This window comes from Nematostella vectensis, chromosome 2 (genome assembly GCF_932526225.1).
Source record: "Nematostella vectensis chromosome 2, jaNemVect1.1, whole genome shotgun sequence".
NCBI classification, from domain to species: Eukaryota; Metazoa; Cnidaria; class Anthozoa; order Actiniaria; family Edwardsiidae; genus Nematostella; species Nematostella vectensis.
In genome coordinates this window covers 5309163-5332918 of record NC_064035.1, presented here as the reverse complement: position 1 = coordinate 5332918, position 23756 = coordinate 5309163, and the positions used below count along the sequence as shown (strand labels likewise).

Here is a 23756-nt window from a genome sequence, read left to right as displayed (position 1 = left end):
GAAGAAGTCCCACGCATTGTGCCACGGTAACCAGTTTGTGAGTTTTATTATTATTATTTTTTTATTTAAACAATATTTTTTTAGTTATTTTCAACATTAGCGTATTGGCAGATCGAGGTTGCAATAGGTAGGGGCATGTTGCCAACCCACTCACAAACTATTAGATACTCTTCTACCTATAACGCCCACTAATCTGTCAATAGCACCCGTTTCTTACCGCACAGTAACTTTTTTCCCTACCAAGGACACCTATCTGGCTAACCCTCCCCTGCTGATGGACACTCGTATCCTGCGCACCCCCTGTGTACGCGCCAGCTACTGATAGCAACCCTGCCAATGATTCCCTCTCCCTACAAATAGCTCGCCTGCGAATAATTCCCTCTCCCTACAAATAGCTCGCCTGCCAATGATTCTCTCTCCCTACAAATAGCTCGCCTGCCAAAGATTCCCTCTCTCTTTTAATAGCTCCCCCTGCCAATTAAAACCTGTCCTTACTAGTAGCTGCCTATGACGCCCTTTCGCTACTTATAGCTCTCCTTGCTAATGATTCCCTCGCTACCAATAGCTTTTCATGTGAATCATTCCCTCTCTACTGATAGCTCCCTCTATGCTAATGATTCCTTCTCCATACTAATATATCCCTACCAATAACTTAATCTTTCTATCAATAGCCCCCCTGCCAATAATTTCTCCTTACTGATAGCTCCTCCTGCTAATTATTCACTCTCACTTTAGATAGCTTCGGTATCCCCTTCATATGATTCCCTCTCCATAGCGACAGCTCGCCTACCAATGACGCCCTATCCCTTCTGAAAGATGCCTATGACGCCCTATCCCTTCTGATAACTCCCTCTACCAATGACGCCCTATCCCTTCTGATAGCTGCCTATGACGTCCTATCCCTTCTGATAGCTGCTAATGACGCCCTATCCCTTCAGATAACTCCCTCTGCCAATAACGCCCTATCCCTTCAGATAACTCCCACTGCCAATAACTCCCTATCCCTTCTGATAGCCGCCTATGACGTCCTATCCCTTCTGACAGCTGCCTCTACCTATGACGCCCTATTCCTTCTGATAGCTCCCTCTGCCTATGACGCCCTATCCCTTCTGATAGCTGCCAATAACGCCCTATCCCTTCAGATAACTCCCTCTGCCAATAACGCCCTATCCCTTCTGATAGCTGCCTATGACGTCCTATCCCTTCTGATAGCTCCCTCTACCTATGACGCCCTATCCCTTCAGATAGCTCCCTCTGCCAATAACGCACTATCCCTTCTGAAAGGTGCCTATGACGCCCTATCCCCTATGATAGCTCCCTCTGCCAATGACGCCCTATCCCTTCTGAAAGGTGCCAATGACGCCCTATCCCTTCTGATAGCTCCCTCTACCTATGACGCCCTATCCCTTCTGATAGCTCCCTCTACTTATGACGCCCTATCCCTGTTGATAGCTCCCTCTACCTATGACGCCCTATCCCTTCTGATAGCTCCCTCTGCCAATGACGCCCTATCCCTTCTGATAGCTCCCTCTGCCAATGACGCCCTATCCCTTCTGATAGCTGCCTATGACGCCCTACCCCTTCTGATAACTCCCTCTGTCTATGACGCCCTATCCCTTCTGATAGCTGCCTATGACGTCCTATCCCTTCTGATAGCTCCCTCTACCTATGACGCCCTATCCCTTCAGATAGCTCCCTCTGCCAATAACGCACTATCCCTTCTGAAAGGTGCCTATGACGCCCTATCCCCTATGATAGCTCCCTCTGCCAATGACGCCCTATCCCTTCTGAAAGGTGCCAATGACGCCCTATCCCTTCTGATAGCTCCCTCTACCTATGACGCCCTATCCCTTCTGATAGCTCCCTCTACTTATGACGCCCTATCCCTGTTGATAGCTCCCTCTACCTATGACGCCCTATCCCTTCTGATAGCTCCCTCTGCCAATGACGCCCTATCCCTTCTGATAGCTCCCTCTGCCAATGACGCCCTATCCCTTCTGATAGCTGCCTATGACGCCCTATCCCTTCTGATAACTCCCTCTGTCTATGACGCCCTATCCCTTCTGATAGCTCCCTCTACCTATGACGCCCTATCCCTTCTGATAGCTCCCTCTGCTAATGACGCCCTATCCCTTCTGATAGCTGCCTATGACGCCCTATCCCTTCTGATAGCTCCTTCTGTCTATGACGCCCTATCCCTTCTGATAGCTCCCTCTGTCTATGACGCCCTATCCCTTCTGATAGCTGCCTATGACGCCCTATCCCTTCTGATAGCTCCCTGTACCTATGACGCCCTATCCCTTCTGATAGCTCCCTCTACCAATGACGTCCTATCCCTTCTGAAAGATGTCTATGACGCCCTATCCCTTCTGATAGCTCCCTCTACCTATGACGCCCTATCCCTTCTGATAGCTCCCTCTACCTATGACGCCCTATCCCTTCTGATAGCTCCCTCTACCAATGACGCCCTATCCCTTCTGAAAGATGCCTATGACGCCCTATCCCTTCTGATAGCTCCCTCTACCTATGACGCCCTATCCCTTCTGATAGCTCCCTCTGCCAATGACGCCCTATCCCTTCTGATAGCCCCCTCTGCCAATGACGCCCTATCCCTTCTGATAGCTCCCTATGACGCCCTATCCCTTCTGATAGCTCCCTCTGCCAATGACGCCCTATCCCTTCTGATAGCTGCCTATGACGCCCTATCCCTTCTGATAGCTCCCTCTGTCTATGACGCCCTATCCCTTCTGATAGCTCCCTCTGCCAATGACGCCCTATCCCTTCTGATAGCTCCCTCTGCCAATGACGCCCTATCCCTTCTGATAGCTCCCTCTACCTATAACGCGCTATCCTTTCTGATAGCTGCCTATGACGCCCTATCCCTTCTGATAGCTCCCTCTGCCAATGACACCCTATCCCTTTTGATAGCTCCCTCTGCCAATGACGCCCTATCCCTTCTGATAGCTGCCTATGATGCCCTATCCCTTCTGATAGTTCCCTCTACCTATGACGCCCTATCCCTTCTGATAGCTGCCTATGACGCCCTATCCCTTCTGATAGCTCCCTCTGCTAATGACGCCCTATCCTTTCTGAAAGGTGCCTATGACGCCCTATCCCTTCTGATAGATCCCTCTGCCAATAACGCCCTATCCCTTCTGATAGCTCCCTCTGTCTATGACGCCCTATCCCTTCTGATAGCTCCCTCTGTCTATGACGCCCTATCCCTTCTGATAGTTCCCTCTACCTATGACGCCCTATCCCTTCTGATAGCTTCCTCTGTCTATGACGCCCTATCCCTTCTGATAGCTCCCTCTGTCTATGACGCCCTATCCCTTCTGATAGCTCCCTCTGTCTATGACGCCCTATCCCTTCTGATAGCTCCCTCTGCCAATGACGCCCTTACCAAATTGATAGCTCCCCTTTCCAATGATTCCCCCTCCCTTCTGATAGCTCTCCCTGTCAATGATTCCCTCTCTCTACCGAGAGCTCTCCCATTTGGATTTCCGAGCTTTTTTATTTGCTCGCAGTATTTTGCTGGTACTCGCAAGACTTCACCAAAGATGATTCGGTAGCCCTAATATCCCCTCTTACTGCCAATATTTCTCTCCTGCCAACGCATCCCTCTTCTCTGCCATTTACAACCCCGTATTCCGACTCCCTGTCGTACAATTAAATCCCCTACCACTTTCTCTTTCTATAGCCCCCTTACCCCTGCTAATGTTCTCAGAAACGGTCAGGATTCCCAAAATATCAACTCGGTGGACCCCAACTGGGAAACGCAAACCTCGTCGGGCAAACCAAACTTGGGAAAGAACACCACGATCACAGGGGGGAGCTACAATAGATGGAATTGACCTGGCGCCCGTTTCTCGAAACACCAGAGAATTCTCGGGCCCGAAAACTTTATTTTTCATTTTTTCTAAATATTTCGCATGTTTTCCATTTGGAGTACCGCTTCCATGTTTTAGAACAGTTAAAACTTTCTTTAGTTCGTATTCCAAATGATTACGCTCTATAGGGCTATTTTCGAAGTTTTGCTGAAGCCAAAAAGTTACCCGAAAAGTATCGGGTGACTGCGAGGTCCCGAGAACTTTCTTAATATTTTAGCCATGTGATTTTCGGCCCGAGAAGTTCGGGAAAGATCAAATTCTATAAATCTATAAAGAGAATCTCCTTCACATGAATCTTTGTGGTAAAATACGATGTTTGACGATATTTCAACACATTTAGATACCATTAATTTTTTAGGATTAGCCAGCTTTTCAAATTTAAGAAATAAAACGTTTTCGGGCCCGAGTATTTTCGGGTGTTTTGAGAAACGAGCCCCTGGGGCGAGGCATCAGGCAAAAGGTCCCCAAAAATGGCGTCACTGTCGTGGCCAACTGCCCACTGTCGGTCAAATATTCTATGGAAAACTGCAAATGGCACACGGTTTTCCGGGGATCTGTACCATTTACAAAATAAACAGTAGACCGGAATTACCGATTAAATCGTAAACAACCTTAGTCTCTTTCGATTGTGATGGCGGCAACCATGTTGCAACGAATAACCGCTGGATATTTAAGCGCCCGTTATAAATATAGCTGCTGTCCAGATATCGTGGGCACACGTAACAGGAAAAAGGGCTGTCCTAGTCCAGACCTGGGACTCTCTTTGCGGTCGACATATTCTGGCTCGCGTGAAAGAGGATTTAAGTGGATTTAAGGCGTTATGTGGAAATAAAAAATGGAGTTTATTGAATGATCATGAGCAAACAAAATCTTCACGAACATCGACGAAAGTCAGAAGCGAAACCTCGCTTCGTGCAACCATTAGCCCGTACAGGGGCTCATAAGTCGGGGCAATCATCTGTAATTTCGGTCATCGTGTCGATTTGGGTTTCCTGTGGAACAAACCGTCGCCATCTTGGAAACGAAATCTCACGTCCCCTCCCCTCATCGTCAATTAGTAGTCTATGCGTTGCCTTTCCAGCTTCGATTTGGACGGACTCCAAGGAAACCAAGATTTGGGCTACCTTTGGCAGTCCGCGATTCACCAGGATTTTTTCGCACTTACCTTGTGTTTCCGATAATGTTGAAAGCTCCTTCTTCGATTTTTACCGCGAATACGATGGCGATATCAAAGAATTATTTGGTAAGTATGACGACTTATGATCCGATGTTTTACGGGGTTGTCTTATCATGGCTTTCGAAGTTTGTCATTTGATAATAAAAGAACTCGGTTAATCAAACTACCCCCTCACCTGGAAAAGCAAAAGATAGTCAAACAGCCCGAATCCCATTGCCTGGCGTTCGTACTGTAAGGCTTTGTTTATAAATGCAACTGAGCGAAATAACTTTATGAAGGGAAGACAAACCAACCAAATTCCTAAGATGACGGGTAAATAATAAGTAGATCTCTGCGTTATTTGATGAGACTTTCGTCTAAAGGGAAATGTAAAATAAATCCGAAAAATCTCATTTCTCTGCCCCGCTTCTCGGCCCTTCTAATATCAGACATTAAATTGCTTTATTTTACTTGATACTGGATTTGCAGTATTTTATATTTCGAGTCTATTTTTCCACAGCAATGTCCAGTCCAGAACTACTATGATTGCAAATCATTGCCCAAGAAATAAAAAAAAAATGGATTGCTTCATTATTTTAAACCAAGGCAAACACAGCCACGGAGAAGACACAGAGATTATTTAGAGATCAGTGGGCTCCAGTGAATACTGCAGTGTACTTACATGCAGAAGCTACTGTTAGGGATAACCAGGAGATCATAAATTCTGTATAGTTCACTATATGAACTATATATGAGCAGTAATCTTTTCAGTAGCTATTATCATGGCCACCACTTAGACCCAAATAGCTTACTGCGTATGTACAGGCATGCAGCTCGGGGTGGACACACGGGTTGTGCCCCTCCCACTCAACCACCAAAAAGCAGTCTTTTTTTTAAATATACTTACTTTCCATAATATCTATGACTGCAAATCCCCTCCACAGCTAATCAGATTGTTTATTATGGTTATCAGACTTCACCTTTCCTTTTCTAGACATACAATAGCTTCAATTAAATAATTTCTTTTGTTTAATAAAATAAGACTACAAGCAATTTGTTTTTGTTCTACTTCTCTTATAAAACAAACAGAGAAACCATGAAAGGGTTAGTGATCAGCCAAGACAGTGGCTGCAAAGAAAATGGGGTCTTGCATAAACCTGGCTTATGGAAAATGTGCGAACTGCCCCACACAAATCTAAAAGAATATTGATTTAACCCTTGCAATTGAATGACCAACCAATCTATGAGCTCGAGCACTTCACTTTTCAAGGGAACTTCTAGTATATTATTGTCACTGCGTTTCCCAAGATCAGGCTATTTTTAGACGATCGCGCACGAACGGGCCAATCAGCTACGTTGACGTTGGTCGCGTGCGCGAGTGACGTGAGGCTGCACGCGCAAATTGCAGTTAGGAAGAATATATTTTTATCCATCATCCGTCAGTTTTGTTTGTTTACCAAAATAATTGCAAGCTAGAATTCAAAGTCTTAGGTAGGGTTGGATTAATACCAAAGAAGAGAGCAATAAAAAGAGCAAAGTACCGAAGAGAGAACATAGCTTTTTGCCTGAGACTGCGCGTGCAGTAGAGCCCAGCCAAAACGTCAACACAAAGGTCGAATCTGATTGGCTCATCCGAGCGTCTAAAAATATCCTGATCCTAGGAAACGCCGTGACACCTATATAGTACCAGAATGTGGGGAAGTTGATTGTCCCTACTTATGAGCCCCTGGCCCGTAAGGTAAAGAAAGTTGGAAAATCTATTGAGGAAAAAAAATAAATATGTTATTTCCCAGCTACAAAACGGAGTTTATTGAATGACCATGAGCGAACAAGTCCTTTTACGCGAGCTAGAATGCCGAGCGCAAAGAGAGACCCAGGTCTGGACTAGGGCTGTCCAGGACCATTTGAGCCATTTTTAAATCTACTTTAATTTTTTTAGATGAAATATCGAACTTTATGATGGTTTGGATCGATTTTATACCAATTTGTTGCCCAAAAGTTGCAAAGGAAGGCAAAAGTTAAAGTTGCTCTAGGTTGCTGGTCCAACGAAAAGTTGCTCAAAAGTTGCCGAGCACAATCTACATATGCCTACCGTCGGTACGTCGGTTCATAAAGATATGTTCTATAGTCTCAGACGTTTTTTTCTATAACACTCCAGACACAAAAAGCTTAAATTACACACAATCGATTTCAATATATACGAACGAGCTCACCCCTCTCTTCTGCCTCAGGTGGCCTTTTCTCGAGCTTGGGAGCCCTGTGTCGCAAGCGTTTGCCTGGTCACGTGTTCGTAAAAAAACATGGAGGAGTTTTATAAGACAGGCACGAAAAGACCAAGTTTTAATGGTAATAGAAAGAGAGCTCATCAATGGACTGAGAGAAATGAAAGAGAAAAGCGAGCTCGATACTCAGACCACTTAATTCCAATATCAAGACGACCAATAGCCACAAGAGTGTTCACTCTGCCTTCTCCTGCTAGCGGTGTCGAGGTAGTCTACACGAAATGCCCGAATGATGCAGATTTGTGGATACACAAAAACATAAACTCGTCTACCCTTGCTATCGGCATGGATATTGAATGGAGACCACAGTTTATCCCAAAGAAATTAGGAGGAAAAGAAAACAAGACAGCTACACTACAGTTGGCAGTAAACCACTCCTGCCTTGTGTTGCATCTATTTCATATGCGTTTGGACTTGTTGCCTCGCTCCTTGTTGAATGTGTTGGGTAATATCAGAATACTTAAAGTAGGTAGTGGTATTTCGGGAGATGCAGTAAAACTTTTGCGTGATACAGAGATTTTGTGTAACGGGAGATCAGACACCCAAGTTTATGCCAAAGTTCTTGCTTTAAACCAAGATGGGACTGGTTTGAAAAAACTTGCCAAAACGATTTTGGGAATTGAGCTTGATAAACCAAAGTACATTTCCCTGAGCAACTGGGAGCTGTTCCCTTTAACATATGAACAAGCCTCCTATGCCGCTCTTGATGCCTGGGTGAGTTTTAAGCTTTTTGTCGAGCTGAAACAAAGACTACACAAATCTGGACTTGTGCGAAAAACTGGTGAACAACACTTGATAGAAACAGGTGTTCCCATGGGTAAGAAAGCAGAGGCTATGGTTAGTTGCAAGTCTTGTGGCAAGAAATACAAGAGTAAAGCAGCCCTGTTGGAGCACATTGAGGTCAAAAGTCATCAAAGTCATGTAGTTGATGATACGACAGAGAAGGAGGAATCACATTCCAGAGACTTTGTAACTCAGCTGAATGAACAAAAAGCTGAGCCACCCTTAGAACATGTAGATTGTAAAAAGTGTGGGAAGCTTTTTTTAAACAAAGTATCTAAGAATCACAAGAGAAAGTGCAAAGGAAAAGGGGAAAGTGGAGAATTATGAAGTTTTGTGAAATTGGTAGTGATCTATTTAATTATCTCAATTAAACAATTTTTCTTGTGAACAGATTCATTCCTTTTAGCTCATCTTCTCTGCTCAAGGAAATTTTAAAATTATATCCATAGATGTTGATTCTTATGCATTTTAATCAAACCTGTTTTTATACAGTTTCTGTATAACTTCTTTCTTTATGATAGGGAACTTGCTGTGCTTAAAGATCATGTTACCTTTTGGGTGGCAAATTCTAGCAGAAATAAACACAGTAATGACTGCACCCATCACACCAGAGAATGACAAAAAAAATAAAATCTTTAAAGGAATCTAAACCCTTTCTGAAAACAATTCAGGCTTTATTTGTCAGCCCTAAATAAGTCACTTTTTGTAACTATTGTTTTGCTGCTAAAAGCCTGAGCATGTGCTTGTTTGCCACCCAACGAGTCACGTGATCTCTTAGTGGAAGCCCCCTATTGGGTTAGAATTCTCTGCTCAATTGTCCCTTACTGTAAATATTCTACCAAAAGTTTCTGGAAAACTGTAAAGTGAGTATAAGAGGCAGGGAGTGGGGGGGGGGAGGTCAGTAAAACATGTTCTCATTTCTGTAACCTCCCTACCCTCACCATTAACACACAAATATTCCACATTTTAACACTTATCAAACATGTGTCCAAAGAGAGTGGGGTAATAGCTAGTGGTACAGATTTTGCTTCTCAAGTAAGAGGAACAGTGTCAGGTCAACATAGGTTTCAGATGTGTAAGAACCTCTTCTTTGGGAACTGTGCACCCCTTGTGGTTTGGGTGACTACATTAAATGGCAATTCCATCTAACAAATCTTGTCAACCAGCCTAAAAACAATGTGATGTTGAGATTGGGAAGAGCCATCCATCTTTAGTACCCGTACTTGATAACCAACCTAAAATTGTGTGAATTCAAGAACCAATCCAGCAGGACTAGTCTGCACAACTAAAGGGGCATTAACACTTCTCTTGTTCATGAAAAATAATTATTAATACAGCATTGATAAAATATAAGGTGGTGAGGGGTTTAAGGTCTGGCAGAGGGTAGGGGATACAAACTGATGAGGGGTCAACAAGATAAAGAAAATCTTATTCACAATTTTGTGAAACTGCTGCTTAAATTTGTTATTATTTCATGGTGACAAGTTTTGCATTTTCTTCGTTTTCTAACCGCAATATACAACAAACATTTTACGATATCTTTTCCTTTGATGAGCGGTCTCGGTCTACTTGGTCCCCCTGTGGTAGAAAGCACCCGCACTGTCTTTTGGGTCAATAGACTGCGGACAGAAGTCAGAAGCGAAACCTCGCTTCGTGCAACCATTAGCCCGTACAGGGGCTCATAAGTCGGGGCAATCATCTGTAATTTCGGTCATCGTGTCGATTTGGGTTTCCTGTGGAACAAACCGTCGCCATCTTGGAAACGAAATCTCACGTCCCCTCCCCTCATCGTCAATTAGTAGTCTATGCGTTGCCTTTCCAGCTGTGATTTGGACGGACTCCAAGGAAACCAAGATTTGAGCTACCTTTGGCAGTCCGCGATTCACCAGGATTTTTTCGCACTTACCTTGTGTTTCCGATAATGTTGAAAGCTCCTTCTTCGACTTTTACCGCGAATACGATGGCGATATCAAATAATTATTTGGTAAGTATGACGACTTATGATCCGATGTTTGCTTATCATGGCTTTCGAAGTTTGTCATTTGATAATAAAAGAACTCGGATAATCAAACTACCCCCTCACCTGGAAAAGCAAAAGATAGTCAAACAGCCCGAATCCCATTGCCTGGCGTTCGTACTGTAAGGCTTTGTTTATAAATGCAACTGAGCGAAATAACTTTATGAAGGGAAGACAAACCAACCAAATTCCTAAGATGACGGGTAAATAATAAGTAGATCTCTGCGTTATTTGATGAGACTTTCGTATAAAGGGAAATGTAAAATAAATCCGAAAAATCTCATTTCTCTGCCCCGCTTCTCGGCCCTTCTAATATCAGACATTAAATTGCTTTATTTTACTTGATACTGGATTTGCAGTATTTTATATTTCGAGTCTATTTTTCCACAGCAATGTCCAGTCCAGAACTACTATGATTGCAAATCATTGCCCAAGAAATAAAAAAAAAAATGGATTGCTTCATTATTTTAAACCAAGGCAAACACAGCCACGGAGAAGACACAGAGATTATTTAGAGATCAGTGGGCTCCAGTGAATACTGCAGTGTACTTACATGCAGAAGCTACTGTTAGGGATAACCAGGAGATCATAAATTCTGTATAGTTCACTATATGCTAATACATGAGCAGTAATCTTTTCAGTAGCTATTATCATGGCCACCACTTAGACCCAAATAGCTTACTGCGTATGTACAGGCATGCAGCTCGGGGTGGGCACACGGGTTGTGCCCCTCCCACTCAACCACCAAAAAGCAGTCTTTTTTTAAATATACTTACTTTCCATAATATCTATGACTGCAAATCCCCTCCACAGCTAATCAGATTGTATATTATGGTTATCAGACTTCACCTTTCCTTTTCTAGACATACAATGGCTTCAATTAAATAATTTCTTTTGTTTAATAAAATAAGACTACAAGCAATTTGTTTTTGTTCTACTTCTCTTATAAAACAAACAGAGAAACCATGAAAGGGTTAGTTATCAGCCAAGACAGTGGCTGCAAAGAAAATGGGGTCTTGCATAAACCTGGCTTATGGAAAATGTGCGAACTGCCCCACACAAATCTAAAAAAATATTGATTTAACCCTTGCATTTGAATGACCAACCAATCTATGAGCTCGAGCACTTCACTTCTCCACGAGAACTTCTAGTATATTATTGTCACTGCGTTTCCCAAGATCAGGCTATTTTTAGACGATCGCGCACGAACGGGCCAACCAGCTGGCTACGTTGACGGCTGCACGCGCAAATTGCAGTTAGGAAGAATATTTTTTATCCATCATCCGTCAGTTTTGTTTGTTTACCAAAATAATTGCAAGCTAGAATTCAAAGTCTTAGGTAGGGTTGGATTAATACCAAAGAAGAGAGCAATAAAAAGAGCAAAGTACCGAAGAGAGAACATAGCTTTTTGCCTGAGACTGCGCGTGCAGTAGAGCTCAGCCAAAACGTCAACACAAAGGTCGAATCTGATTGGCTCATCCGAGCGTCTAAAAATATCCTGAACCTAGGAAACGCCGTGACACCTATATAGTACCAGAATGTGGGGAAGTTGATTGTCCCTACTTATGAGCCCCTGGCCCTTAAGGTAAAGAAAGTTGGAAAATCCATTGAGGAAAAAAATAAATATGTTATTTCCCAGCTACAAAACGGAGTTTATTGAATGACCATGAGCGAACAAGTCCTTTTACGCGAGCTAGAATGCCGAGCGCAAAGAGAGACCCAGGTCTGGACTAGGGCTGTCCAGGACCATTTGAGCCATTTTTAAATCTACTTTAATTTTTTTAGATGAAATATCGAACTTTATGATGGTTTGGATCGATTTTATACCAATTTGTTGCCCAAAAGTTGCAAAGGAAGGCAAAAGTTAAAGTTGCTCTAGGTTGCTGGTCCAACGATAAGTTGCTCAAAAGTTGCCGAGCACAATCTACATATGCCTACCGTCGGTACGTCGGTTCATAAAGATATGTTCTATAGTCTCAGACGTTTTTTTTCTATAACACTCCAGACACAAAAAGCTTAAATTACAACACAATCGATTTCAATATATACGAACGAGCTCACCTCTCTCTGCCTCAGGTGGCCTTTTCTCGAGCTTGGGAGCCCTGTGTCGCAAGCGTTTGCCTGGTCACGTGTTCGTAAAAATAAAAAAACATGGAGGAGTTTTATAAGACAGGCACGAAAAGACCAAGTTTTAATGGTAATAGAAAGAGAGCTCATCAATGGACTGAGAGAAATGAAAGAGAAAAGCGAGCTCGATACTCAGACCACTTAATTCCAATATCAAGACGACCAATAGCCACAAGAGTGTTCACTCTGCCTTCTCCTGCTAGCGGTGTCGAGGTAGTCTACACGAAATGCCCGAATGATGCAGATTTGTGGATACACAAAAACATAAACTCGTCTACCGTTGCTATCGGCATGGATATTGAATGGAGACCACAGTTTATTCCAAATAAATTAGGAGGAAAAGAAAACAATACAGCTACACTACAGTTGGCAGTAAACCACTCCTGCCTTGTGTTGCATCTATTTCATATGCGTTTGGACTTGTTGCCTCGCTCCTTGTTGAATGTGTTGGGTAATATCAGAATACTTAAAGTAGGTAGTGGTATTTCGGGAGATGCAGTAAAACTTTTGCGTGATACAGAGATTTTGTGTAACGGGAGATCAGACACCCAAGTTTATGCCAAAGTTCTTGCTTTAAACCAAGATGGGACTGGTTTGAAAAAACTTGCCAAAACGATTTTGGGAATTGAGCTTGATAAACCAAAGTACATTTCCCTGAGCAACTGGGAGCTGTTCCCTTTAACATATGAACAAGCCTCCTATGCCGCTCTTGATGCCTGGGTGAGTTTTAAGCTTTTTGTCGAGCTGAAACAAAGACTACACAAATCTGGACTTGTGCGAAAAACTGGTGAACAACACTTGATAGAAACAGGTGTTCCCATGGGTAAGAAAGCAGAGGCTATGGTTAGTTGCAAGTCTTGTGGCAAGAAATACAAGAGTAAAGCAGCCCTGTTGGAGCACATTGAGGTCAAAAGTCATCAAAGTCATGTAGTTGATGATACGACAGAGAAGGAGGAATCACATTCCAGAGACTTTGTAACTCAGCTGAATGAACCAAAAGCTGAGCCACCCTTAGAACATGTAGATTGTAAAAAGTGTGGGAAGCTTTTTTTAAACAAAGTATCTAAGAATCACAAGAGAAAGTGCAAAGGAAAAGGGGAAAGTGGAGAATTATGAAGTTTTGGGAAATTGGTAGTGATCTATTTAATTATCTCAATTAAACAATTTTTCTTGTGAACAGATTCATTCCTTTTAGCTCATCTTCTCTGCTCAAGGGAATTTTAAAATTATATCCATAGATGTTGATTCTTATGCATTTTAATCAAACCTGTTTTTATACAGTTTCTGTATAACTTCTTTCTTTATGATAGGGAACTTGCTGTGCTTAAAGATCATGTTACCTTTTGGGTGGCAAATTCAAGCAGAAATAAACACAGTAATGACTGCACCCATCACACCAGAGAATGACAAAAAAAAATAAAATCTTTAAAGGAATCTAAACCCTTTCTGAAAACAATTCAGGCTTTATTTGTCAGCCCTAAATAAGTCACTTTTTGTAACTATTGTTTTGCTGCTAAAAGCCTGAGCATGTGCTTGTTTGCCACCCAACGAGTCACATGATCTCTTAGTGGAAGCCCCCTATTGGGTTAGAATTCTCTGCTCAATTGTCCCTTACTGTAAATATTCTACCAAAAGTTTCTGGAAAACTGTAAAGTGAGTATAAGAGGCAGGGATTGGGGGGGGGGTAGGTCAGTAAAACATGTTCTCATTTCTGTAACCTCCCTACCCTCACCATTAACACACAAATATTCCACATTTTAACACTTATCAAACATGTGTCCAAAGAGAGTGGGGTAATAGCTAGTGGTACAGATTTTGCTTCTCAAGTAAGAGGAACAGTGTCAGGTCAACATAGGTTTCAGATGTGTAAGAACCTCTTCTTTGGGAACTGTGCACCCCTTGTGGTTTGGGTGACTACATTAAATGGCAATTCCATCTAACAAATCTTGTCAACCAGCCTAAAAACAATGTGATGTTGAGATTGGGAAGAGCCATCCATCTTTAGTACCCGTACTTGATAACCAACCTAAAATTGTGTGAATTCAAGAACCAATCCAGCAGGACTAGTCTGCACAACTAAAGGGGCATTAACACTTCTCTTGTTCATGAAAAATAATTATTAATACAGCATTGATAAAATATAAGGTGGTGAGGGGTTTAAGGTCTGGCAGAGGGTAGGGGATACAAACTGATGAGGGGTCAACAAGATAAAGAAAATCTTATTCACAATTTTGTGAAACTGCTGCTTAAATTTGTTATTATTTCATGGTGACAAGTTTTGCATTTTCTTCGTTTTCTAACCGCAATATACAACAAACATTTTACGATATCTTTTCCTTTGATGAGCGGTCTCGGTCTACTTGGTCCCCCTGTGGTAGAAAGCACCCGCACTGTCTTTTGGGTCAATAGACTGCGGACAGAAGTCAGAAGCGAAACCTCGCTTCGTGCAACCATTAGCCCGTACAGGGGCTCATAAGTCGGGGCAATCATCTGTAATTTCGGTCATCGTGTCGATTTGGGTTTCCTGTGGAACAAACCGTCGCCATCTTGGAAACGAAATCTCACGTCCCCTCCCCTCATCGTCAATTAGTAGTCTATGCGTTGCCTTTCCAGCTGTGATTTGGACGGACTCCAAGGAAACCAAGATTTGAGCTACCTTTGGTAGTCCGCGATTCACCAGGATTTTTTCGCACTTACCTTGTGTTTCCGATAATTTTGAAAGCTCCTTCTTCGATTTTTACCGCGAATACGATGGCGATATCAAAGAATTATTTGGTAAGTATGACGACTTATGATCCGATGTTTGCTTATCATGGCTTTCGAAGTTTGTCATTTGATAATAAAAGAACTCGGATAATCAAACTACCCCCTCACCTGGAAAAGCAAAAGATAGTCAAACAGCCCGAATCCCATTGCCTGGCGTTCGTACTGTAAGGCTTTGTTTATAAATGCAACTGAGCGAAATAACTTTATGAAGGGAAGACAAACCAACCAAATTCCTAAGATGACGGGTAAATAATAAGTAGATCTATGCGTTATTTGATGAGACTTTCGTATAAAGGGAAATGTAAAATAAATCCGAAAAATCTCATTTCTCTGCCCCGCTTCTCGGCCCTTCTAATATCAGACATTAAATTGCTTTATTTTACTTGATACTGGGTTTGCAGTATTTTATATTTCGAGTCTATTTTTCCACAGCAATGTCCAGTCCAGAACTACTATGATTGCAAATCATTGCCCAAGAAAAAAAAAAATGGATTGCTTCATTATTTTAAACCAAGGCAAACACAGCCACGGAGAAGACACAGAGATTATTTAGAGATCAGTGGGCTCCAGTGAATACTGCAGTGTACTTACATGCAGAAGCTACTGTTAGGGATAACCAGGAGATCATAAATTCTGTATAGTTCACTATATGCTAATACATGAGCAGTAATCTTTTCAGTAGCTATTATCATGGCCACCACTTAGACCCAAATAGCTTACTGCGTATGTACAGGCATGCAGCTTGGGGTGGGCACACGGGTTGTGCCCCTCCCACTCAACCACCAAAAAGCAGTCTTTTTTTAAAATATACTTACTTTCCATAATATCTATGACTGCAAATCCCCTCCACAGCTAATCAGATTGTATATTATGGTTATCAGACTTCACCTTTCCTTTTCTAGACATACAATGGCTTCAATTAAATAATTTCTTTTGTTTAATAAAATAAGACTACAAGCAATTTGTTTTTGTTCTACTTCTCTTATAAAACAAACAGAGAAACCATGAAAGGGTTAGTTATCAGCCAAGACAGTGGCTGCAAAGAAAATGGGGTCTTGCATAAACCTGGCTTATGGAAAATGTGCGAACTGCCCCACACAAATCTAAAAAAATATTGATTTAACCCTTGCAATTGAATGACCAACCAATCTATGAGCTCGAGCACTTCACTTCTCCACGAGAACTTCTAGTATATTATTGTCACTGCGTTTCCCAAGATCAGGCTATTTTTAGACGATCGCGCACGAACGGGCCAACCAGCTGGCTACGTTGACGTTGGTGCGCGCGAGTGACGTGAGGCTGCACGCGCAAATTGCAGTTAGGAAGAATATATTTTTATCCATCATCCGTCAGTTTTGTTTGTTTACCAAAATAATTGCAAGCTAGAATTCAAAGTCTTAGGTAGGGTTGGATTAATACCAAAGAAGAGAGCAATAAAAAGAGCAAAGTACCGAAGAGAGAACATAGCTTTTTGCCTGAGACTGCGCGTGCAGTAGAGCTCAGCCAAAACGTCAACACAAAGGTCGAATCTGATTGGCTCATCCGGGCGTCTAAAAATATCCTGATCCTAGGAAACGCCGTGACACCTATATAGTACCAGAATGTGGGGAAGTTGATTGTCCCTACTTATGAGCCCCTGGCCCGTAATGTAAAAAAAGTTGGAAAATCTATTGATGAAAAAAAATAAATATGTTATTTCCCAGCTACAAAACGGAGTTTATTGAATGACCATGAGCGAACAAGTCCTTTTACGCGAGCTAGAATGCCGAGCGCAAAGAGAGACCCAGGTCTGGACTAGGGCTGTCCAGGACCATTTGAGCCATTTTTAAATCTACTTTAATTTTTTTAGATGAAATATCGAACTTTATGATGGTTTGGATCGATTTTATACCAATTTGTTGCCCAAAAGTTGCAAAGGAAGGCAAAAGTTAAAGTTGCTCTAGGTTGCTGGTCCAACGAAAAGTTGCTCAAAAGTTGCCGAGCACAATCTACATATGCCTACCGTCGGTACGTCGGTTCATAAAGATATGTTCTATAGTCTCAGACGTTTTTTTCTATAACACCCCAGACACAAAAAGCTTAAATTACAACACAATCGATTTCAATATATACGAACGAGCTCACCCTTCTCTGCCTCAGGTGGCCTTTTCTCGAGCTTGGGAGCCCTGTGTCGCAAGCGTTTGCCTGGTCACGTGTTCGTAAAAATAAAAAACATGGAGGAGTTTTATAAGACAGGCACGAAAAGACCAAGTTTTAATGGTAATAGAAAGAGAGCTCATCAATGGACTGAGAGAAATGAAAGAGCATCAGCCACAAGAGTGTTCACTCTGCCTTCTCCTGCTAGCGGTGTCGAGGTAGTCTACACGAAATGCCCGGATGATGCAGATTTGTGGATACACAAAAACATAAACTCGTCTACCGTTGCTATCGGCATGGATATTGAATGGAGACCACAGTTTATTCCAAATAAATTAGGAGGAAAAGAAAACAATACAGCTACACTACAGTTGGCAGTAAACCACTCCTGCCTTGTGTTGCATCTATTTCATATGCGTTTGGACTTGTTGCCTCGCTCCTTGTTGAATGTGTTGGGTAATATCAGAATACTTAAAGTAGGTAGTGGTATTTCGGGAGATGCAGTAAAACTTTTGCGTGATACAAATATTTTGTGTAACGGGAGATCAGACATCCAAGTTTATGCCAAAGTTCTTGCTTTAAACCAAGATGGGACTGGTTTGAAAAAACTTGCCAAAACGATTTTGGGAATTGAGCTTGATAAACCAAAGAACATTTCCCTGAGCAACTGGGAGCTGTTCCCTTTAACATATAAACAAGTCTCCTATGCCGCTCTTGATGCCTGGGTGAGTTTTAAGCTTTTTGTCGAGCTGAAACAAAGACTACACAAATCTGGACTTGTGCGAAAAACTGGTGAACAACACTTGATAGAAACAGGTGTTCCCATGGGTAAGAAAGCAGAGGCTATGGTAAGCTGCAAGTCTTGTGGCAAGAAATACAAGAGTAAAGCAGCCCTGTTGGAGCACATTGAGGTCAAAAGTCATCAAAGTCATGTAGTTGATGATACGACAGAGAAGGAGGAATCGCATTCCAGAGACTTTGTAACTCAGCTGAATGAACCAAAAGCTGAGCCACCCTTAGGACATGTAGATTGTAAAAAGTGTGGGAAGCTTTTTTTAAACAAAGTATCTAAGAATCACAAGAGAAGGTGCAAAGGAAAAGGGGAAAGTGGAGAATTATGAAGTTTTGGGAAATTGGTAGTGATCTATTTAATTATCTCAATTAAACAATTTCTCTTGTGAACAGATTCATTCCTTTTGGCTTATCTCCTCTGCTCAAGGGAATTTTAAAATTATATCCATAGATGTTGATTCTTATGCATTTTAATCAAACCTGTTTTTATACAGTTTCTGTATAACTTCTTTCTTTATGATAGGGAACTTGCTGTGCTTAAAGATCATGTTACCTTTTGGGTGGCAAATTCAAGCAGAAATAAACGCAGTAATGACTGCACTCATCACACCAGAGAATGACAAAAAATTAAAATCTTTAAAGGAAACTAAACCCTTTCTGAAAACAATTCAGGCTTTATTTGTCAGCCCTAAATAAGTCACTTTTTGTAACTATTGTTTTGCTGCTAAAAGCCTGAGCATGTGCTTGTTTGCCACCCAACGAGTCACGTGATCTCTTAGTGGAAGCCCCCTATTGGGTTAGAATTCTCTGCTCAATTGTCCCTTACTGTAAATATTCTACCAAAAGTTTCTGGAAAACTGTAAAGTGAGTATAAGAGGCAGGGAGTGGGGGGGGGGAGGTCAGTAAAACATGTTCTCATTTCTGTAACCTCCCTACCCTCACCATTAACACACAAATATTCCACATTTTAACACTTATCAAACATGTGTCCAAAGAGAGTGGGGTAATAGCTAGTGGTACAGATTTTGCTTCTCAAGTAAGAGGAACAGTGTCAGGTCAACATAGGTTTCAGATGTGTAAGAACCTCTTCTTTGGGAACTGTGCACCCCTTGTGGTTTGGGTGACTACATTAAATGGCAATTCCATCTAACAAATCTTGTCAACCAGCCTAAAAACAATGTGATGTTGAGATTGGGAAGAGCCATCCATCTTTAGTACCCGTACTTGATAACCAACCTAAAATTGTGTGAATTCAAGAACCAATCCAGCAGGACTAGTCTGCACAACTAAAGGGGCATTAACACTTCTCTTGTTCATGAAAAATAATTATTAATACAGCATTGATAAAATATAAGGTGGTGAGGGGTTTAAGGTCTGGCAGAGGGTAGGGGATACAAACTGATGAGGGGTCAACAAGATAAAGAAAATCTTATTCACAATTTTGTGAAACTGCTGCTTAAATTTGTTATTATTTCATGGTGACAAGTTTTGCATTTTCTTCGTTTTCTAACCGCAATATACAACAAACATTTTACGATATCTTTTCCTTTGATGAGCGGTCTCGGTCTACTTGGTCCCCCTGTGGTAGAAAGCACCCGCACTGGCTTCTGGGTCAATAGACTGCGGACAGAAGTCAGAAGCGAAACCTCGCTTCGTGCAACCATTAGCCCGTACAGGGGCTCATAAGTCGGGGCAATCATCTGTAATTTCGGTCATCGTGTCGATTTGGGTTTCCTGTGGAACAAACCGTCGCCATCTTGGAAACGAAATCTCACGTCCCCTCCCCTCATCGTCAATTAGTAGTCTATGCGTTGCCTTTCCAGCTGTGATTTGGACGGACTCCAAGGAAACCAAGATTTGAGCTACCTTTGGCAGTCCGCGATTCACCAGGATTTTTTCGCACTTACCTTGTGTTTCCGATAATGTTGAAAGCTCCTTCTTCGATTTTTACCGCGAATACGATGGCGATATCAAAGAATTATTTGGTAAGTATGACGACTTATGATCCGATGTTTGCTTATCATGGCTTTCGAAGTTTGTCATTTGATAATAAAAGAACTCGGATAATCAAACTACCCCCTCACCTGGAAAAGCAAAAGATAGTCAAACAGCCCGAATCCCATTGCCTGGCGTTCGTACTGTAAGGCTTTGTTTATAAATGCAACTGAGCGAAATAACTTTATGAAGGGAAGACAAACCAACCAAATTCCTAAGATGACGGGTAAATAATAAGTAGATCTATGCGTTATTTGATGAGACTTTCGTATAAAGGGAAATGTAAAATAAATCCGAAAAATCTCATTTCTCTGCCCCGCTTCTCGGCCCTTCTAATATCAGACATTAAATTGCTTTATTTTACTTGATACTGGGTTTGCAGTATTTTATATTTCGAGTCTATTTTTCCACAGCAATGTCCAGTCCAGAACTACTATGATTGCAAATCATTGCCCAAGAAATAAAAAAAAAATGGATTGCTTCATTATTTTAAACCAAGGCAAACACAGCCACGGAGAAGACACAGAGATTATTTAGAGATCAGTGGGCTCCAGTGAATACTGCAGTGTACTTACATGCAGAAGCTACTGTTAGGGATAACCAGGAGATCATAAATTCTGTATAGTTCACTATATGCTAATACATGAGCAGTAATCTTTTCAGTAGCTATTATCATGGCCACCACTTAGACCCAAATAGCTTACTGCGTATGTACAGGCATGCAGCTCGGGGTGGGCACACGGGTTGTGCCCCTCCCACTCAACCACCAAAAAGCAGTCTTTTTTTTAAATATACTTACTTTCCATAATATCTATGACTGCAAATCCCCTCCACAGCTAATCAGATTGTATATTATGGTTATCAGACTTCACCTTTCCTTTTCTAGACATACAATGGCTTCAATTAAATAATTTCTTTTGTTTAATAAAATAAGACTACAAGCAATTTGTTTTTGTTCTACTTCTCTTATAAAACAAACAGAGAAACCATGAAAGGGTTAGTTATCAGCCAAGACAGTGGCTGCAAAGAAAATGGGGTCTTGCATAAACCTGGCTTATGGAAAATGTGCGAACTGCCCCACACAAATCTAAAAAAATATTGATTTAACCCTTGCAATTGAATGACCAACCAATCTATGAGCTCGAGCACTTCACTTCTCCACGAGAACTTCTAGTATATTATTGTCACTGCGTTTCCCAAGATCAGGCTATTTTTAGACGATCGCGCACGAACGGGCCAACCAGCTGGCTACGTTGACGTTGGTGCGCGCGAGTGACGTGAGGCTGCACGCGCAAATTGCAGTTAGGAAGAATATTTTTTATCCTTCATCCGTCAGTTTTGTTTGTTTACCAAAATAATTGCAAGCTAGAATTCAAAGTCTTAGGTAGGGTTGGATTAATACCAAAGAAGAGAGCAATAAAAAGAGCAAAGTACCGAAGAGAGAACATAGCTTTTTGCCTGAGACTGCGCGTGCAGTAGAGCTCAGCCAAAACGTCAACACAAAGGTCGAATCTGATTGGCTCATCCGAGCGTCTAAAAATATCCTGAACCTAGGAAACGCCGTGACACCTATATAGTACCAGAATGTGGGGAAGTTGATTGTCCCTACTTATGAGCCCCTGGCCCTTAAGGTAAAGAAAGTTGGAAAATCCATTGAGGAAAAAAATAAATATGTTATTTCCCAGCTACAAAACGGAGTTTATTGAATGACCATGAGCGAACAAGTCCTTTTACGCGAGCTAGAATGCCGAGCGCAAAGAGAGACCCAGGTCTGGACTAGGGCTGTCCAGGACCATTTGAGCCATTTTTAAATCTACTTTAATTTTTTTAGATGAAATATCGAACTTTATGATGGTTTGGATCGATTTTATACCAATTTGTTGCCCAAAAGTTGCATAGGAAGGCAAAAGTTAAAGTTGCTCTAGGTTGCTGGTCCAACGATAAGTTGCTCAAAAGTTGCCGAGCACAATCTACATATGCCTACCGTCGGTACGTCGGTTCATAAAGATATGTTCTATAGTCTCAAACGTTTTTTTTCTATAACACCCCAGACACAAAAAGCTTAAATTACAACACAATCGATTTCAATATATACGAACGAGCTCACCCCTCTCTGCCTCAGGTGGCCTTTTCTCGAGCTTGGGAGCCCTGTGTCGCAAGCGTTTGCCTGGTCACGTGTTCGTAAAAATAAAAAACATGGAGGAGTTTTATAAGACAGGCACGAAAAGACCAAGTTTTAATGGTAATAGAAAGAGAGCTCATCAATGGACTGAGAGAAATGAAAGAGCATCAGCCACAAGAGTGTTCACTCTGCCTTCTCCTGCTAGCGGTGTCGAGGTAGTCTACACGAAATGCCCGGATGATGCAGATTTGTGGATACACAAAAACATAAACTCGTCTACCGTTGCTATCGGCATGGATATTGAATGGAGACCACAGTTTATTCCAAATAAATTAGGAGGAAAAGAAAACAAGACAGCTACACTACAGTTGGCAGTAAACCACTCCTGCCTTGTGTTGCATCTATTTCATATGCGTTTGGACTTGTTGCCTCGCTCCTTGTTGAATGTGTTGGGTAATATCAGAATACTTAAAGTAGGTAGTGGTATTTCGGGAGATGCAGTAAAACTTTTGCGTGATACAAATATTTTGTGTAACGGGAGATCAGACATCCAAGTTTATGCCAAAGTTCTTGCTTTAAACCAAGATGGGACTGGTTTGAAAAAACTTGCCAAAACGATTTTGGGAATTGAGCTTGATAAACCAAAGAACATATCCCTGAGCAACTGGGAGCTGTTCCCTTTAACATATAAACAAGTCTCCTATGCCGCTCTTGATGCCTGGGTGAGTTTTAAGCTTTTTGTCGAGCTGAAACAAAGACTACACAAATCTGGACTTGTGCGAAAAACTGGTGAACAACACTTGATAGAAACAGGTGTTCCCATGGGTAAGAAAGCAGAGGCTATGGTAAGCTGCAAGTCTTGTGGCAAGAAATACAAGAGTAAAGCAGCCCTGTTGGAGCACATTGAGGTCAAAAGTCATCAAAGTCATGTAGTTGATGATACGACAGAGAAGGAGGAATCGCATTCCAGAGACTTTGTAACTCAGCTGAATGAACCAAAAGCTGAGCCACCCTTAGGACATGTAGATTGTAAAAAGTGTGGGAAGCTTTTTTTAAACAAAGTATCTAAGAATCACAAGAGAAGGTGCAAAGGAAAAGGGGAAAGTGGAGAATTATGAAGTTTTGGGAAATTGGTAGTGATCTATTTAATTATCTCAATTAAACAATTTCTCTTGTGAACAGATTCATTCCTTTTGGCTTATCTCCTCTGCTCAAGGGAATTTTAAAATTATATCCATAGATGTTGATTCTTATGCATTTTAATCAAACCTGTTTTTATACAGTTTCTGTATAACTTCTTTCTTTATGATAGGGAACTTGCTGTGCTTAAAGATCATGTTACCTTTTGGGTGGCAAATTCAAGCAGAAATAAACGCAGTAATGACTGCACTCATCACACCAGAGAATGACAAAAAATTAAAATCTTTAAAGGAAACTAAACCCTTTCTGAAAACAATTCAGGCTTTATTTGTCAGCCCTAAATAAGTCACTTTTTGTAACTATTGTTTTGCTGCTAAAAGCCTGAGCATGTGCTTGTTTGCCACCCAACGAGTCACGTGATCTCTTAGTGGAAGCCCCCTATTGGGTTAGAATTATCTGCTTAATTGTCCCTTACTGTAAATATTCTACCAAAAGTTTCTGGAAAACTGTAAAGTGAGTATAAGAGGCAGGGAGGGGGGGGTAAGGTCAG

The 23756-nt window shown here is 41.7% G+C and overlaps 3 protein-coding genes and 2 long non-coding RNA genes across 5 annotated transcripts; all 5 read left to right on the top strand.

Annotated features, from left to right (window-relative positions):
- The first annotated feature begins 4766 nt into the window (after positions 1 to 4766).
- Positions 4767 to 6099, top strand: LOC116613047. Its single transcript, XR_004294073.2, has 2 exons — positions 4767 to 5133; positions 5567 to 6099. It is a non-coding gene; the product is annotated as an uncharacterized LOC116613047 (long non-coding RNA).
- Positions 6100 to 7305: 1206 nt separating this feature from the next.
- Positions 7306 to 15982, top strand: LOC5505202. Its single transcript, XM_048724424.1, has 3 exons — positions 7306 to 8435; positions 12274 to 15030; positions 15454 to 15982. The coding sequence occupies exons 1-2, from the start codon at positions 7347 to 7349 to the stop codon at positions 13369 to 13371; spliced, it is 2187 nt and encodes a 728-aa protein (XP_048580381.1). The 5' UTR covers positions 7306 to 7346; the 3' UTR covers positions 13372 to 15030; positions 15454 to 15982.
- Positions 15983 to 17199: 1217 nt separating this feature from the next.
- LOC125556763 (Werner Syndrome-like exonuclease) lies at positions 17200 to 19099 on the top strand. Its single transcript, XM_048724145.1, has one exon. The coding sequence runs from the start codon at positions 17235 to 17237 to the stop codon at positions 18276 to 18278; it is 1044 nt and encodes a 347-aa protein (XP_048580102.1). The 5' UTR covers positions 17200 to 17234; the 3' UTR covers positions 18279 to 19099.
- A 466-nt stretch (positions 19100 to 19565) lies between these two features.
- LOC125561062 lies at positions 19566 to 20889 on the top strand. Its single transcript, XR_007307075.1, has 2 exons — positions 19566 to 19934; positions 20358 to 20889. It is a non-coding gene; the product is annotated as an uncharacterized LOC125561062 (long non-coding RNA).
- A 1201-nt stretch (positions 20890 to 22090) lies between these two features.
- Positions 22091 to 23348, top strand: LOC125558947 (Werner Syndrome-like exonuclease). Its single transcript, XM_048720490.1, has one exon. The coding sequence runs from the start codon at positions 22141 to 22143 to the stop codon at positions 23182 to 23184; it is 1044 nt and encodes a 347-aa protein (XP_048576447.1). The 5' UTR covers positions 22091 to 22140; the 3' UTR covers positions 23185 to 23348.
- The last annotated feature ends 408 nt before the right edge of the window (positions 23349 to 23756 follow it).